The sequence below is a fragment of the Plodia interpunctella genome, chromosome 13, assembly GCF_027563975.2.
Source record: "Plodia interpunctella isolate USDA-ARS_2022_Savannah chromosome 13, ilPloInte3.2, whole genome shotgun sequence".
In the NCBI taxonomy this organism is placed as follows: Eukaryota; Metazoa; Arthropoda; class Insecta; order Lepidoptera; family Pyralidae; genus Plodia; species Plodia interpunctella.
This window is the reverse complement of record NC_071306.1, coordinates 6547930-6566144: the sequence shown is the minus strand read 5'-3', so window position 1 is coordinate 6566144 and position 18215 is coordinate 6547930. Positions and strand designations below refer to the sequence as shown.

General features: G+C 36.2%; 2 protein-coding genes across 5 annotated transcripts; both read right to left on the bottom strand.

The window, feature by feature from the left end:
• Positions 1-2043: 2043 nt before the first annotated feature.
• On the bottom strand, positions 2044-8296 carry RfC3 (Replication factor C subunit 3). 4 transcript variants are annotated; one of them, XM_053753966.2, is made up of 8 exons: positions 8097-8292; positions 7901-7965; positions 7689-7816; positions 7293-7455; positions 4193-4352; positions 3708-3922; positions 3167-3244; positions 2046-2587 (listed from the first exon to the last, which is right to left on the bottom strand). In XM_053753966.2, the coding sequence occupies exons 1-8, from the start codon at positions 8129-8131 to the stop codon at positions 2430-2432; spliced, it is 1002 nt and encodes a 333-aa protein (XP_053609941.1). In that variant the 5' UTR covers positions 8132-8292; the 3' UTR covers positions 2046-2429. The 4 variants fall into 4 exon arrangements, with proteins under 4 accessions (XP_064292399.1, XP_053609941.1, XP_053609939.1 ...); XM_053753964.2 differs by lacking the exons at positions 2046-2587; positions 3167-3244; positions 3708-3922; positions 4193-4352 and adding exons at positions 4637-4863; positions 5217-5450; positions 5868-6044; positions 6696-6760 and having other exon boundaries at positions 8097-8296; XM_064436329.1 differs by lacking the exon at positions 7901-7965 and having other exon boundaries at positions 2044-2587; positions 8097-8291.
• Positions 8297-9069: 773 nt separating this feature from the next.
• On the bottom strand, positions 9070-17304 carry Cmtr1 (Cap methyltransferase 1). The gene is made up of 15 exons (XM_053753688.2): positions 17143-17304; positions 16842-16988; positions 15891-16417; positions 15547-15690; positions 15151-15427; positions 14757-14953; positions 14457-14640; positions 13891-14122; positions 13572-13686; positions 13168-13414; positions 12938-13038; positions 12361-12476; positions 11846-12084; positions 11379-11624; positions 9070-10168 (listed from the first exon to the last, which is right to left on the bottom strand). The coding sequence occupies exons 1-15, from the start codon at positions 17153-17155 to the stop codon at positions 10089-10091; spliced, it is 2865 nt and encodes a 954-aa protein (XP_053609663.1). The 5' UTR covers positions 17156-17304; the 3' UTR covers positions 9070-10088.
• Between the last annotated feature and the right edge of the window lie 911 nt (positions 17305-18215).

Here is an 18215-nt window from a genome sequence, read left to right as displayed (position 1 = left end):
ATCCATACTAATATTATAAATGCGTTTGTGAGTTTGTATGTTTAAGGCGGGTAATCTCCGAAACTACCAAACCGATTTTAAAAATTATTTCACCATTAGAAAGCTACATTATCCGAGATTGCTATAGGCATTGTTTCGAAATAAATTAACTAGTATTCAGCCAGATCAATCTACATTTATAAAGTAATTCGAAAAAAAAAAGCGCTAACGAAAATATTTACATTCGTGTGCTGGCCCTACCATTGATTATACGTGCACACGATGTACTACAAAAATATAGGTTTTAGTAGGTCCATAAAAATGTCCGCGACACAATACTATCTATCTTTTATAATTAAATAATTAATTACCTTTTAATTTATAATTAATTAATCTATAAGGCATTTTATATGTAAAAAAATATTGTAAATTAAAAGGTGCATTTTTACAATTATTATTACTCAAGCATATTAATCCTTATGATTAAAAGTATTGAGATTATTTCATCATCAATAGAATTTCACGAAGATAAATTCGTGAACTTAAAAAATACGCACGTCGAATTAGATACTTTTATAGATAGATACTTTTACTTATAGATACTTTTATATAATTAGGTAGATACTTTTATATTGTTAAACACGGTACGCGGCGTCGGCGGCTCGCGGTGTAACGCAGAGCGCGGTCATAGCCCGCAACGAAATCGTAAGATTTTTACTTGATACTACTTTATGCACAAGGTAATTTTATTTATTTTCGTTGTATTCATGCAAAAATTGTTATCAGTTGTCAGAACGACTACTTTCTCTGTCTACTTTCTTTATTTCTACAATACAATACAAAATATATTTATTGCCCATAAAAATAATAATAGTATTGTGCATACATATGGACCTATGGTGGGCTTAATGAAAATTCTACTCCGAAGGGGGAGAAAGAGGTGGAAAACTGTAAATATGAAAGTTCTACACCGTTGATGTAGACAAAGTAATGAATATGTGTTTCAGATTTTTTTGAAAATTAACCCTCAACCCCTTCAAAAGGGGGGTGAAAGATTGTATGGGAACTAATACAATTTTAAAATAAAAAGCTGAAAATTGGCACTTACTTTTTGTAGTAATTAGCAGTAATAGTAAATTAAAAAAAGAATAATTTACGTTTGTGGTTAATAAAAAACAGGGACGTAAAATGTCATGGAAAATGTGACGGCATGCGTTGCAGAAAGCGAGAGTGGGAGTCGGAATGGAAAATGGGAAGAAGATACGTAGTGGGAAACGGGACGGGACACATTGCGAAAAACATGATGGCACTCTATGTAGGAAACTGTACGGGATATCTACATTACATAGCAGGAAGCGGGATTGGACAAGTTTGCTACGAGACACGCAGCGGGAAACAGGAAATTGAACTAAAGATGAGAAAAAAATGCGAATTTGAATCATATATGTTTACCAGTCTTACAGAGTACGCGAAAAAAAAAATACTGAGATTTTGCTATGAAATTCACGCTGGCGAATCCGCGGGCAAAATCTAGTTTATATATAAGAATATAATGCTAGATCGAAATCATTTCATCCATTTGGCTGCTATGATGCCAAGGCACGACAGAAAACTCCCCTCATTTTTCTTGGGGGTTAACAATAACAATTCAGTTCCCAGTGAGAACAAGTCATCTTACCAGTTGAACAACTGGCACTTTTCTTCAAATAGCCACAAGCTACATTGACTTTAGATAGTGCCTTTAGCAATCCACATTTTTGTCTACTGTAGACATTTTGATCACGAATCCAAAGTGGATTCGTGATAAAAATCTTTACGATAAAGAAAAAATTATAAGTACTTACTTGAAATTCAATTTTCAAAAATCTCCTAGGGACGGAGTGTATCTTACAAGCCTGATGCTTATGAGAAGTTGATTATTCATTCAAACCAAGTGAGTTATTGCTAATGATCTATGATGATACGTCGTCTTGTAGTGAATAATATGTATAAATACATACGACGCACTATATGAATATAGTGCGTCGTATATATAGGTATACTAATAAAACATTTATTATCACTTTTAACATTTATTTTAAAATTAACAAACTTAAATTAGTTATATTTGGCAATTACACTACCATGCACGAACTACATTAATTCACGTACACAAGTCCATGCCTTATATTGATAAATTTGACTCAAAGGTCAAAAACATTACTCTAAGTCCATCTTAGAGTTTTCCTTTGCTTCCGCCATTGAACGTAGGAGCCCAGGGTCTGCTTTCCTTCTTTTTCAAGATAACACAAATGTGACATTCCACGAGAAAGTTATCTTACGGGTGGCAGTCGCTTACGACGTATTATACGCACCTATAATCAAAATGAGCTTGTGAAACGTGTTAAGCGACTAACCCCCATAAGGTACTTCTTCCCGTGGAACGTGACAAATAGGTATTGACGTGATATCTAGACATCTTTGTCCAATGAGATCTGGTCGCGGGCCAGAGAGAAGGCGGCGATGAGCGCGGCGAGCTCGACGCGGTCGCTGCAGCCGCTGGCCAGCCGCGCCTCGCTGTCCGCCATCTTGATTAACAGCGATGTCAGAACTTGTGGCGGAAGTTTCACTGGATTATATACTCATCATGTTACTAAATTTAAATAAGGTCAATATAATAATAATGAGATAAAAAAAATTAGGATCGAAACCACGCCGTTACTTTGATTTAAATGTGTGACAACCATATAGGTACCGATACGAAAGTTGTGAGTTTGATACTCTATCAAGCAAATCCAACTGGGTGAAAATTTGGCACACCGGTGACATGTAACCTAGAGTGGCACATAGGTTACTTTTATCCCTCAACTTCTAAAAAATAGAATTTTTATGTGTTAAAGGTTGCCCTCCGTAAAATATAAAATTAACAAAAAATACAAATAACATGACATTTTTGACAATGCTTTTATTGTTGTCGTTTCGCGCGAGGCATAAAGTCAGTCCATGCAATAGTTCAGTCAAGAGTCAAAATTAAATGAGGGCGCTCTCTCCCGTTGGCAAGCAACACTGGGTGTTTATCAACCAATTTGTCCATTCTATGTGGTATTGCAATAGCAAATAAGTAGTTAAATCCGTTTTCTTCTATCTTTTTCTCTTTCTTGGCAGAATGCACAATATAAGTTAAATAAAAGCTTGTAAAAATACTTACTTCTGTGTAATATTGTATGCGTTTCTGTCAATATATCACTGAGCGCTAAACCTTTGGCAAGTTTCACGTCTTGGATATCTGGATATAATGTTCAGGATAATTATAACAGTAAATAGACATGTGAATATATACCTACTTATAGGAAAACCCTTTATAAAAAATTCTAATAGTAAGGAAATCAGGGTTTGAAAAGGATGCCACACACCGGATGGTTCTGCAACATGACGCGTTGCACCTGCAGCACGTCATGACTTGTTATACCTAGTTGAAATTGTATGCGTAGGTTCACAGTGGTTCACACATTGGTTCATACCAACAGTGTCGCAGACACATTGCGTTTCGTTTGCGCGCGACACGTATGTGCGAATTCGTCGTGTTGCAAAGGCATCCGGTGTGTGACGCAACGACAACCACACTGCAAAGTGATTGGTTCGCTGCGCCTTACTTTGAAACGATTCGATAGTGGGAAGTACAATCCCTCTAATGACGCCACCAACAGCTTGATCTGCAGGGCGAAATTTCGAAAATTTTGAAAGGATACTTTTGAAGCAGGTCGCGAAGTCGTTCTCATTGAGCAACCAGTTCAGTATAGCGTTGATATCGGACCGCAGTGGGTGTCCCACGCACGTGTACACGTTGTCCTCCGTGACGTCACGGTACGCGAGCCACGTGCTCTGCAGAGTATTGAGCACTTTGCGCATGTCCCCGCCAGAGAGCGTTAGCAGCGCGGTCACGCCATCTTCTGATATTTTCACGCTGACAATTTGAATTATTTGTTATTATAGGATTCAAAAACATGTTTTTCGTAGGAATTGTTTTATAGTTAATACCGTTTCGGTCACTATCGATCTTAAATATTCTATATTCGAAAAAAAAATTCACTGGGCATGTAAAATATTTACTTTTGAACCGCTGTTGTGCCAAATTTCGTGAAATGTGGTTATACTTATATAGAAAGCGTATTTCATTTGTGGTAACTTGGCCCATTTTATTAGATACATTTTGAAACAGTAACACGACACTCACCCCTCAGCGGCGGCGATGTCCGTGAGCCGCGGCACGATCTGGCCCTTGTTGAGGGGCGCGAAGCGGAAGCGCGTGCAGCGCGACTGCAGCGCCGGGATGATCTTGCCCAGGTAGTTGCATATTATGCAGAACCGCACGTTTTCCGTGTACTTCTCTATTACTGAAACGTTATTTACCTTTTTAATGACGGTACATTGTGTAGTTTTAAGCTTTTATTTACCGCAAGGAAAGACCAAGAAAGTAGGTCAAAAATGCCGAAATTTGGCAAACTATTTGACGATGGTTTAGCGCTGGAATAAGGAAGGAAGTACGCACAGGAAACAGGCGTGATAATATGTGTGTATCAATTTGATATATATTATATTAATAAACGTGTATGACTGGCTTCACCTTGACAACTGTACATGACAAATTTTAGGAAAAGAACTGGAATAAAATCCAAACAAAAGATAATGTCTTTATTGTAGTTTGCAAATAGAGGAGGAGGCGCCGCGCTGCAGCCGCCGCATGGCCTTCCTGTTCATGATGAGGGAGTGGTCGGAGCCGTGGCGGGGGAGAGGCGCAGGCGCCGGGGCGGGGGGTGCGGGGGCCTTGCCATTTGTGGAGCCCAGGGCCCGCCGCACCGTTGGGCCCACCACACGGTATACCAGCTGGGTGAATGCTTTGTTTACCTGAAAATAAGTGATGTGCTTCTGTAAACAGTCAGTACCTGTTAATTCCGAATTCCCAGCAAAAACTAATAGATTGATGGTGACGAATGTGGTACTATTATTAAAATTTTAAATTGTCTAGATTTAGTATTATAGTTTTTCATTATATAATATTTACTATACGCTCCGTTTGTTGTGATGACTGTGTCCAATATAATACTTTCTTATAAAATCCTTCACTCAATGTACCTAACATAAATGATATAAATCATTTTTTTGTTTTCGCTAATACGAGTATATACAAAAGAAATTGATTAAAATGTGACGATGGCGCTAGTGTGCGGGTAAGCGCAACCTAAGAAATAAATGTTTACCATTTCGCCAGTCCTGGCCGAGCCCTTGAAGCTCTCCAGCAGATGCTCCGACGCGAACTTCTGCACACACGAGAGCCGCACGGCGCGCTGGTGCTCCAGCTCCGACTTGTTGCCGAACAGCGCCAGCTGCGGCTTGCGAGGCTCCGCTGCGAATATCTCCTTCACCCTGCTCACCCACAGACTCAGTCTTTCGAAGCTTTGCAGATTGGTGAGGTCGTATACAAATAACACTACCTACAATTTTAATAAAAAATGTATATATACTAACTGATAAGTGATAACAGTATCTTAAATTCAAATAAACATATAGTTGTGGCCTGTGGGAGACACATGGCGAGCTTTAAAGTGAGACGGACAAAAACGTATGGATTGCATAAGGTATGTTCACATAATAAAATGGATGTTGATGATCTACAAGTATGTAAAACAATCAATCTGAATAAAAAAGCAAAGCTAAAATTCATGTATATTTTTAGCGAGCACCCCACAGACTATTTAAATGAACGAAAAAGATATTTAGTCTTATGAAAGAGTTGTTGCTGCTGTATAACTTTGACCAGAATTAAACTTTTCCATTTGGTCAAGTATCTTTGTCATTCATTCATATTGCGCAATTGAATTGACCATTTACTGGCCAGTACGATGACATACATCAGAACAATACAAATAATTGTCAAGCATGGCGGTGTGTATGGCGTTGCCGGCGACGTCGCACAGCTGCACGGGCACGGGCGGGCGCAGCCCTGGGCACTGCCCCCACATCACCTCCGCGCCCTGCGTGCCGCCGCTCGGCGCCGCAACGCCCAGGTAACGCCCGCACAAGGTGCTCTGAAATAAACATTACAATTAGCTTTTTTCCAACTAGTCAAATCAAATAATAATAAAAGTCTTTTTTGATTCCTTAATAAAAAGCCAATATTAATATTACAGAATTAGAAGAATAAAGTTAAATAATAAAATTACATTTGAAATATTTTAATAAGTGGTTTGTATTGTATGACAGTGACATCACAGTTTTGGAGTCTAAAAGCATCCCAGAGACGACCTCGGTGGCGCAGTGGTAAAAGTTCTTGCCACTGAACCGAGAGGTCCCGGGTTCGATCCCCGGTCGGGTCATGATGGAAAATGATCTTTTTCTGATTGGCCCGGGTCTTGGATGTTTATTTATATATGTATCTATTTATAAAATATAGTATCGTTGAGTTAGTATCCCATAACACAAGTCTCGAACTTACTTTGGGGCTAACTCAATCTGTGTGATTTGTCCTAATATATTTATTTATTTATTTATTTATTCATTACCTAATTGAAAACAAATAAAAGTTATTTATTTATCATGTTTGATTAAAAGTTAAATAATGTGGAAAGGAAAGTGTAGTACAAAGTCATAGTATTATAACTAATAAATATTAAATGATAGTGTGGTATTTTATTATGAAAGTTATTATTAGGTTTAAAGAAAAAAATATATATACTTACTTTCCCAGTGAATGGCTCCCCCACAACAGTAATTTTGATAGTTTTGCTTTGCACATCATCATCCTCTGTGTCAGACATGTGCTTTTGATATGTTGAGGTAGTTTTAGACACATTTAAATAAAACACAATTACCTTTTTTATAAACTAAATTGACCTTAAAATAATTTAGTTTGATTGGCATTGTGATATTATTGTTTGTTGTGAACACTATATCCATGGAAACTAGTTAGAAGAATTGTGAATAACTTTAGTCAACTCACATTTAACCTATCATTACTTTATAAACATAGCTCATTACATTTTTATATACTTGTGTTTAATAAAGTTATTGCCAGTCACTAATGTATTACTTCAGATTTTATGATTACAGGATGTCCAAACCAAATTCTTAAATATTACATTCAGACATAACACCCCTCTTACATGTTGGGGAATCACAATAAATGTACACACATTATTATCACACCTGTTTATAGAAATACCTATGGGATTTACAATACAAAGTATAACTAGGAAGGTATAACTAGGAAAAAATACATAAAATTGAAAATCACTAAAAAGCATGCCTTGCTAATGTTATTTAGAAATGGTACTTACTGCGCCTTAAAGCATTTTGTGCATCATTTGTCATAGCATCTGCTTCATCAAGTATAATTAGCTTTGGTCCAGCCTTAAATATAGTTCTAGTTGAGGCAAAACTAAGAATCTGTCCACGTACTATGCCAATACCACGATCATCTGAGGCATTCAGCTCTAAAACCTTTGGTTAAGATAAAATTAATTTGATTACAAGTGGAGTAGTATTTTTATCAAATAGGCATATAGTTACATAGATATTTCACATGAATTATCTCAACATTTTCTTGGATTGGTTTAGTGATTTAGATTTATTATGACAGACTAACAGACATGTTCTTTCACATTTGCAGTAACTATTCAATACTTATATATTTATATTTATTAATTTAGACTTAAAATCTTTGAAAAACAAACCATAGAGTTGAACTGTTGCGGAGTATACATTTGCCTCGCACAAGCTAATATTGTTGAGGTTTTACCTGTGCCTGGTGGGCCGTAAAATAATAAATGTGGCAGTTGGTTTTCTTTTATGAACTGGTTAACTGAAAACAAAAAATAAGTTGAATATTCTATTTGCCAAACAGATAACTAGATCCAATTAGTGATGGCTCAAGGCAAGCTCTTACTTGTTTTGATAATATCATCATGAGATACCAGGTCATCTAATTTAGAAGGTCGATATTTCTCCACCCTAAAATTATTAGACCAAAATTATTGCATGATTAAATTTGTCACACATTGTAATATTACACCTAGTATCGATGTTTACATTAAAATTCAATTCAAAACACAGAGTCTGGAATGATTTAAAAACTGACTCACCATGGCAAATTTTTATGTGTCTCCCCTAAAGTCATGGCTGAAACTTCTGAAATAATTGAATTAATACCGAAAGCAAATAAACCGTTATCGTAAATTAGGTTTTTATAATATATGTAATAGTAATACTAGTTTTTCTAGATAATTAAACTACAACGCAGCGCGCGAAACTCTTAGAGAATAGAGAAAATAAACGAAATGACACTGACATGACGAATGACAGTGACGCGTATTAGTATTTTTTTTTCAACGTTTGGAGAACAAGAAGTCGACAACACAACAATCATAGATTTAGACGCGCGGCGGGTGCATGCCATATCTCTGGCAAAAACGCATTAGATGGAAACGAACGGTCTTCAAGTATGTAGGTATTTATAATTTCATCAATTTTAGAGAACGTACCAAATCAAATCAAATCATTTATTCAGAAATTAGGCCTTCACAGGCACTTTTTCACGTCATAATCTAAATTAAATGATGTTTACCAAAGCTACAAACTACTAGCATTTCGGAACGACCACTGCTGAGAAGAAATGCCGAAAGAAACTCATTCAAACAGTGTTGGTCCCTATTATGCCAGAAGGGCTTAGGGCTTAGTACTTCGGAAGCCCCGACACTAAAGCGTTGCCGAACTTTCGGTAGTTTCAATCGAAACAGGCCATGCTATGGATTGCTATTTTGGAGCAATACTATTGGTAAATTACAATATTATCCTTTATATAAGACTAGCGCCCGTGAAAATGTGCCCTATGTGTTATTCCGATTTATATTCTACCCGTGTACCAAATTTCATAACGATCGGTCCAGTAGTTTTTGCGTGAAATAGTAACAAACAGACACATACATCCACACAAACTTTCGCATTTATAATATTAGTAGGATTGCAGAGCAATACTATCGATAGTTTTATAATTTAAAATAACAAAAAATAATTCCCAAACTAGTCAAGAGTTAATTGTAAGGAATAAAATAAAAGTTGCAAAATATTCATATATATATTTGAATAAATAAAAATTACTTAAACTATATATATGTAAGTATGCGTGGTGACATTAATGATAAATCAATTTATCTTCCCTAAATTCTTGTATTGTAAATCAATGTAACGTGGTGTGGCGCGAACCGCAGCTACGAAATTAGGAAGTATCTACCATTAATTGAATAAAAAATAATGCAGTCACTGTACCACATCGTGCTCGTTGTGATGAAGTTGTAACTCGTCATAAACAGTGTAATGTTACCAGATTTTTAGATCGAATAAATCTATCTAGAACAATTTACTAAATTGTACACAGTCACCTCCAGGGAAAATTTAATATTCTATAAACGTCGTTACTCTAGAAACGTCAAGTTTTAATTGAATAAGAAAAAGTTTCCTTTACTAAAGAAATGCCATGTCCAGTGCTCGTTCAGGCTGCAATCGTGTTAATTTCCCTGGAGGTGAGATTAAAACATTCCATCGCCGCCGCCACACTAAACTCAAGTAGTAGATTTTATTAAAATAAAATAAAAACAACATCAATAATCCACAATCTGAAAAATTAATTATTCAAACAACAAAATATCGTCAGTTCATAATGTTGGCAGAACAACTTCTAAAAATCTTATCTTCCCGGGTTTGAAAAATAATGTAACAAAATATTTAGACTAGTGTCCCCGGCTTACATGACCATAGCAGTAGCCTATCATTGAACTTCGACACGACTTTATTTTTACCTACAAATCCTCATAGCTTATCAAAAAATACTTATCCACTTTGTGGTTATAGCATAGTTTTGAAACAGTTTGTAGCATTTATTCTAAACTAGTAAGGAAAAGATAACAAAAAAAACTTTGTTACAAAAATGACAGACTTTAATTTTAGAAAATGTAACAAAAAGGAAATAGAAGAATACCATTAAATAGGTGGGTAACAAAATATTAACACATCCCGATCGATAAAAAGGTCTCGAAACAAAAACACCACTTCCTTTAATCCTCCAAATCAGTCAGACATCAAGAAAACTTAGGGAAAGAGAATAGCTTCAAAGTGTGTCCGTAGGATGAAGGGGAATCCGGTACCGGAGCGTAAATCCCTATGGAAAGTAATTGCATGCTATTAATTAGCTACACGCTATTTAAAATAAAGGGTGGTAAATAGATAAGATATATATAGGTGATTTGCTTACATATAATATTTATCTATGATAAGGTTTTTCACATAGAACTATATTTTAACAAAATAACAGCTTCTAATAACAAAGAATAAAAGTAGCTCTTACCCAAAATATTTGGGGATCCTACAATTAATTACAGACCTATCTTAATAGATAAATAGGAGATTAAAATTTATTTTAATCTTTAGACATTAGAATATAATCAACCAATATTTCAGTTTGACATACAAGATCATGACAAGACATTATCAAGAACAAAATAATAGACAAACAGAATGAAAGAGTTCCGAAATGAAAATAAAAAAATAAAACGTTAAAACATAAAAGTGTTACATGATGTCTGACTGGATTGACATCTCATTCCTTTAATGGCTTTGAAAGGTAATTTCAGATTTACACCTATCAAGATTCCACATTTTTGAATTGGACTGAGAACTTATAATAATTAAAAGCAAATAGATTTTTCTACATGAATTAAGACATGATAGGAACGAAGCCCGTTGGCGGACTATTGAAACACAAGTGAAGTTTAATTTTTGAAACTGCTATGACAGTCATATCTCGCCTCGTCCGCACGTGTTCAGATAGGATAGGACAAAGAAGTGAGGAACATTAGACCGAAAAAGGAAACTGACGCTGCACACAATGCTAGGGTTGCATAAAAGTTACATAGAAGTATTTCATAAATACAGATTTAACTCTCAACTCAATCATGACAGAAAAATGTACAGAAGTTGATAGAGAGTTCCTTAAATTTCAAATATTAAAAATAAATACTTTGTTTTTAATTTAGTAAACTCATTGTACAAAGTCTCATTTATTAATTTGTCTTCTTTGTTTTAATATATTCAATTTTGAGTCCAATTACAAAACAAGCGAAATGCTTGTATAGCGTATCTATGTTGAAAATATAAGCACGCCACTATCACAATTCATATAATTATTAATATTTTAATATACCTAAGGGCGCCATTCCACCTATAATATTATTTGTCCAATACTGTCTCTATTTTAAGTATCAAAACTTAAAATTTCGGACTTACAATTTAAAAGGTGGAATGTGATTGGCGCGGGTAATTTCGTTTCACGAATTCAACATTTGACAAAAAGGAAGTAAGCTAAGACCTGCCTGTGTTCTTCAACACATAGTTCTCAACCTCCACCCGTGACAGGCCGATGCCAGGCCCAGACTTGCCCTCCCAGATGGCACAGGCCCGCTGGTCCCAGGACCACATGACTCTGCCCATGTACCCTCTGATCATGTCCAATGTGGCCTCCGCTGGAATATGGTACAGACTCTGGGGCTTTTTGTCTTGATCTAATCCAAAATAATATTTGTAACCACTTTTCTTCGACATTTGTGCTATCCAGGGCTCTGAAAATAACATAATTACTCTCATTCTATTAGACAAAAAGCAACAAAACATTAATTATTTGAACTTTATTTCCGGTGAAAATAACATCATGCGGAAAACCTACACAATGGTTTACTATTAGCTCACTTGTGTATGGGACTACTTAGCACTAAATGCCTTCAGAAGGGAAGAATACCTGTCATCACGATAAGAAAGAACAACATGATGAACATGAACTCACCTTTAATTTCTTTGAGGAACAAAATCGAGCCCACTATATAAAACTTGCCGTCCTTATTAATCCTGTTCGGACTATCCATAGTGACGGCCCTTTTGATTCGCTTCATTTCATGAGTTTGCAATCGATTGATATACGACGGCAAATGCTCCATTTCGAAAAACCTTTTGCATCTTATTGGCAGAGCTTCCTGGTTGAAGGGCTTATTGAGGGCGGTGCAAAACAAGTCGCATTGATTTATTCTGTAATATTAGAAGATATTTATTTGCGATATATTCCAAAATTTGCCTGCGAATTTACCTGCGAGCTTGTGAAGTATGTAATGTGTTATAACACATTACATATTTTCATTTTAAATGTTTCATAAGAAATTGTTTTTCTGGTTATAACCAGAAAAACAATTTCTTATGAAACATTTATGAAATTTCAGAAATAAGATAAAGCTCTGGAAGCAAAGTACAATCAGGAGCTTTCTTTGGACATTTCCTTATGGCTTAGAAAATATAGATGATACATACCTATGAGACAAAGGTAAATATGAAATATCCACTCCGCCAAGCACCATCCCATCGATGACGTGCAACGCTTTCGAATGCATTTGTTGATTGCCTTCGCCACTGTACTCCTTAACTATCTGTTACATAAAAACAATGTGAATTACAGTTCCAACATTTTGTGACATGTGGTTCCACCCTAAAATAGAAATAGTTTATGTAGGAAGAATGAGACAACCAAGGGACATATAGCATTGGCAGCCGATTAGCATTCCCAAGGAGGATTGATTTCAGGCAGGCGGCCAGTTTTAAAATTATAGCCGAAGCCTTAAAGTATTTCAATCATTTTAAAACATCCAAACACTTAAGGTAAACCTAGGTCTATAAAATATATTTCTTAATTTGTAAATAATTTTTTTCTAACTTTCATTTACCAATTTTTATACAATTTTCATGAATGGTGGATGAAAAAATTAAATAAACTAAGCCCCAAGCCAGTATCGTTCATCCAGTGGACATAAACACAAAAACGAATGGACACCCCGAACAGCAGCCAAATATTTGTGCAAACTACATTGATGGTAATGAATATATAGCTGACCTCGCCATAGATGAGGGTTTTGGCCGGAATAGCGCGTTGGAGCTCGGTGACTGGCCGCCACCCGTTCTCCTCCAACTGGTACACTTGTCTACCGCCACAGCCTAAAACCAATCATACAGAGTGTAATTAAATACCTGTGTACATAAATAATGTCTAGATACGGTACCTTGACTACTACTGACTAAATCCTATACTCAAAGTTTCAAGTTTTAAGAAGAGTGTATAATTACCCAGGAAAATCCTCAAGCAAGATTCAGTTTTGCAGCTGGTGAGAAACGTGAAGTGCCAGTCGTAGACGTTCTTGAAGAGATCTAGTTGCGCGGGGTGTTCGAGGTACTCCGGCTTCTTGTTGAGGACGGCGCGGAAGCCCTGGCTGCTGCGCGCCTCGGGAGGCGGCACCCGCGCCAGCGACAGCAGCGTGTTCACCGTGTCCTCGGCGCTCAGCCGCTCCGGCTGCGTGCGCACTTTGTCTGGCAACTACACAGACGAGACGACTGTGGGTCAACCGGGAAAACCAGAAACTTTTCCTTAACTTTTTCCTAACTTTTAAGACCTTTAGTAAGAAAGTAAAACTTAATTCTTGCGATTGGACTACAAATGAGATTTATTTTATTACAATACTGATCTATCTTACCTGCCACAATTTCAAGCACGCCTCCCTCATTTTAGCCTGACTTGGTTCCTTCAAGCTTTTATCTTTACTGAAGGCAGCAATTTTCAATAAATTCTTAATTTGTCTTTCACCAAGTCTGCAACAAACAAATCAAAAATACAAAATTTTCGAAAATCGTAATTAGGGTCACTCACGGGGTCAATCAAAGGAGATGTCTGTAGTTTCGATCTTTAGGATAAAATTCTCAAGATAACATTTAAAATTGTAAAATCTATTTCTCACTTTAGATGTAGTTAATATTTTTTGGAAACCTTAAAATATTAACGGAGAGGATACATACATATTATTGCTGTTGTAAATATAGTTATAGAAGTCAGTGTCCTCTTGTATGACGCTCAAGGGGACAAGTTGCGTGACATCTGTCCCCCTGTCATCGTCTGCAGCCTTGCCCAGCAGCTCGTTTACTTTGAACAGGTAGTTCTCCGCTGATTCCGTACCGGGCCTCTTGTATAAACAAATGAGATATCTTTCAGAGTTCGCCGGTCTTGATGTCACTGGCTTGTGAATGCACACTAGAAACATTTATTATTATTATTACCCTTTTACTATTACCCTTTTCTGATCACTGTAAACATGAGAAAAATTTTGCATGCCCAGGCTGAACAATCAAGTTTAAATTTTATATTACTAATATGATTATCAAAGTTTGAGAGCATGTTAGTTTTTCTCGCAAAAAAGCAGAAAATTTGTATATTTGTACATTTGGATAGATTGAAGCATTTTTATGTAAAATTCCCAAATTAGAGCCAGATTAGCTGAATCACAAGTGCCTAGTTTGTTTTAAGACTTCTTCTTTATTTATTATTTGTTTACAGCCTACGAAAAGCCAACAGCCATATAATTTACCTTTATCAAAACATCTATACATAATGTAAATGAGTCCGACACTGAATAGTGTGAATACATCGAACAACTTGACAACAAAATGGCCGCCGGTGCGGACCAGCATCAGCGCGGCGAGACATTGGCACAAATACAGCTGCTTCGACAGGATCTCCTGGATGTTCTCCTGGCCTTCCACGGAAAATCCCTTCGAAATAATATGACCATCAAAATCTATCATTCCTAGCAAAGTAATGATTTATAAAATAACCGGATACTGTATTTTCTATGTAAAATTATATTATGTAACTGAAAACTACTTACACCATCACCCATCAAAAAGTGAACTCCAAGGTCTGATGTCTGATCCAAAACATGTTTTTTTAATGATTCCAGGTTGTCTGGATCAAATATATTCCCATCATTATTAACGCCATAATATGGATTGAATGTCTCTGGGGTACCCGCATAAAAATCTGACAGCTTGAAATCATTTCCACCTTTTAGAGTGAAACCAAAACCTGTAAATTGTTTAGAAAAATTGTGTTGAGTGCTGTAATATCAAGTTTCAATCTTATCATGGTTCATGTTACGCCGACTTCACACTATTGCCGAAAATTGCGTAGTTTGTATCTTTATTTACTGCAAGGAAAAACCAATGTATGCCAATATTCCAAAGTTCAAGTGAATTTGATAGTAAGAACTAACAATATTTTACCTTTGGCTCTCCACCCTCTACGAAACAAAACATATTCCGAAAATCCTCCTGGCCCAGCACATACATCCGCAAAATAAAGCAATTCTCTACTATCCAAAGCACTTTCTCTACTATTTTGTTTTTTAGGCTTCGTAAATATAAAATCGAAAACAGCATCCATGTTGGCCATCTTAACTGCAGCTCTGTTCAAAAATATAACTGAAGCAATTGTTTCATATGGATTACTTCTGGACCTAGCACGTCTCAAGTCTTCATCATCCAAACTGTCAAATATAGTCTGCAATATAAAACAAGGAAATGGAACAAAAGATAATGGCACTTGTTTTAAGTATTGGGGAGATATCACTATGAGTGAAAATGTGATTTCAAATAAATAAATTTGTATGAAGAATATACCTTTGCTTCGAGTACTCCTTTTAATATTGGAGGATCAACAAAATCTGTTTCATCATCTATAGTCAATTTCTTTGGTCCAATTAGAAGCCATTTATCTAACATATCACTTGTCAATGTATCTGCAGGGGCTTGGGTCATCCAAAACTGAAATATTGATTAAAGAACAGATTAACATTTTAAGAGCACAATTTAAAAATACAAATCTCACATTGGTGGCCAGTCCTCCCATTCTAAGACCATTAATTCGACTTGAGTCCTAATAAACTATCTATACTTACTGTATTACATGCATAATGATTTCTTAAGTGAAATGTTATAAAAAATTAAGAGGCAAGTAAACTTACAACTTTCTCCTCTGCTTCTGGTTCAGCCTCATCTGGTGACCATTTGAAATCCCTGGGCACCTGACCAACCACTGATGGTTTTAAGCCTAAACCTCTTCTCCCCTTTTGAGTGGAAGCTTCAACAGGGTCTACACGCCCATGTTCATTTTTACCCAATCCTTTGCCAGGTTTGAAACCCATATTACTCATCATACGTTTTGACATTTCTGAATAACCTGTACCAAAGGTATCTTGGCCTTGATCATGTTCATTATAACTTTTATCATAAAAATTGTTGTCATTTGTATCCTGAAAACTGGGCTTTACAGCGGCTTCAGCATTGTCGTCATTGTCATCATTGTCGTCCAATGAAGGTCGGTAATCTTCATACTGATCGATTGGTGATGAACAGTTAGCACTTAAACTACTCCTGCTTCTCCGACTACATGGGCTGTTTTCTACATAGCTTAACCTACTTCTCGGATGCTCTGCTCCTGAGAAATTAGCTTGTAGTGTGTCTGATGGCTCATCATCTGATTCTTGCAAAACTAGAAGAAATAAATTTCCTTAGATAAAAACACTGTAAAGTAGATTGGGAAATCCTAATATTGTAGTTGAAACTTCATAATAAAAGGATCAGTTTGTGAAAATCTCCATCACATGTCAGCTGGCTATAAACCAAATTACTACATCCCAGTGGTTGTTGTGTTCTTTCCATCCACCCAACATAATTGTTTTATCAGTAGATTTGTTAAATGACATACTCATTTATTTGATAGGCATGATAATATATATGGTACTTAATACCTTAGTATATGGTACCTTAACATATAGAATAATAATTCTATATATTAATAGAATAAATTAATTGGGTTTTTTTTTCTTTCATGTTCAGTTTGATTATCCTTTTGTTTATTTTTGGTTGTACCTACAAAGGCAGGGCAAGATTGAATGTTATAATGTTTTCTTTACCTGAACCATGAGAAGTTGTAGAAGCGTAAGTATCCACACGGGATCTCTTTTGTAGAACAGGTGAAGCATCACTCCCGGAATAAGATCTTTTCTTTGATTTAGGACTAATAGACTCGTCACTGCCCGAATCTTCATCACCTGAAGGTTCTGAAAATAATAGGAATCAGTTTTGTGTAATTCTAGTCCACATAAAAGTAGTACCTAGGCATATACTCTTTCATTCCTTTCGGTGATAATAATATCTTTAGCAAGAGATTCCATCGAAACAATAACTTTATGTAAAGATTACGCCCAGACATACCCGATAAGTCCATTTTAGTAGAATTTAACTATTTAAATAACGGGAAACCTTATACTAGTAAATATTATTTTTCTTCGACAAATCTTAAATTAGAATGGAAAACATTCGTGATAGGATACACACTCAACAAAATATTGTAGACGATAGATAACAGAATGACAGAATATAAAAACGTCAACGTCAACCCCTTATATTAATTTACTCTTTGACGTCAACGAATACGCAAGCTTGCCATTTTGGCGAACGATGGATGGATTGATGGATTGTACCATCACCTACCAAAATTAATTGCACACTCGTCGCTATTTACCGCGCTATAGAGTTTCATGCAAGGTATCTTGATGTGCTGTTGATTGTACCTACGTAACTCACAAGAAAAAAAAAACGGGTTGCACTCTGGGAGTGCCGGCAGAAATAAAAACTTGAATTAACATTGTGCATTTTTGACGTCTCACGAATTTTCGATCAGGGTCACGTGTCCTAACGCGAGTATACATTTTTTAACCATCATAAAAAGTTCACAACGCCGTTAAAGAAGTTTTCACTTCAAAATTCCTGTGCAAAGGTAGAAAAAATGCTCATCGACGGGCGAGCAAAGTATGTTTTTTTGGATATTTGGGTTCTTCAGCGAAATAGCTGTACCTGGGGTGCCTGCAGGCGCTGCAGCGCGATTCGTCATGCTGATCAACCGTAAAGTGGTATACAGCGAGTTATTTGATAAGCCACGACTCTGACGTAATAGTTAACATATGTACACAGATATAAAAACGTGTTAACATAGTTGTGGGTAGGTAGGTAGGTCTTAGTTCTTTAAAAATTTCTAAGTTTCTAACCTGCAATCTATGGCGGAGAAAGTCTATTAATTTATTAACGTTACCGCTGTTAAATGGAGGTAGTGTTGCGTTTAGAAGGTTAACGTAATAACGTTACCAATAGGGCATATTACGCTAAGCTCAGCGCAAATGGCGCTACTCGTACAACTAAGGTACACAAACATTGCCAATGGAGGCAAAAGGCGCCAAATTTCAATATTGTTGCAGATTTACGACCAAAAATACCTTCTACGTAATCGT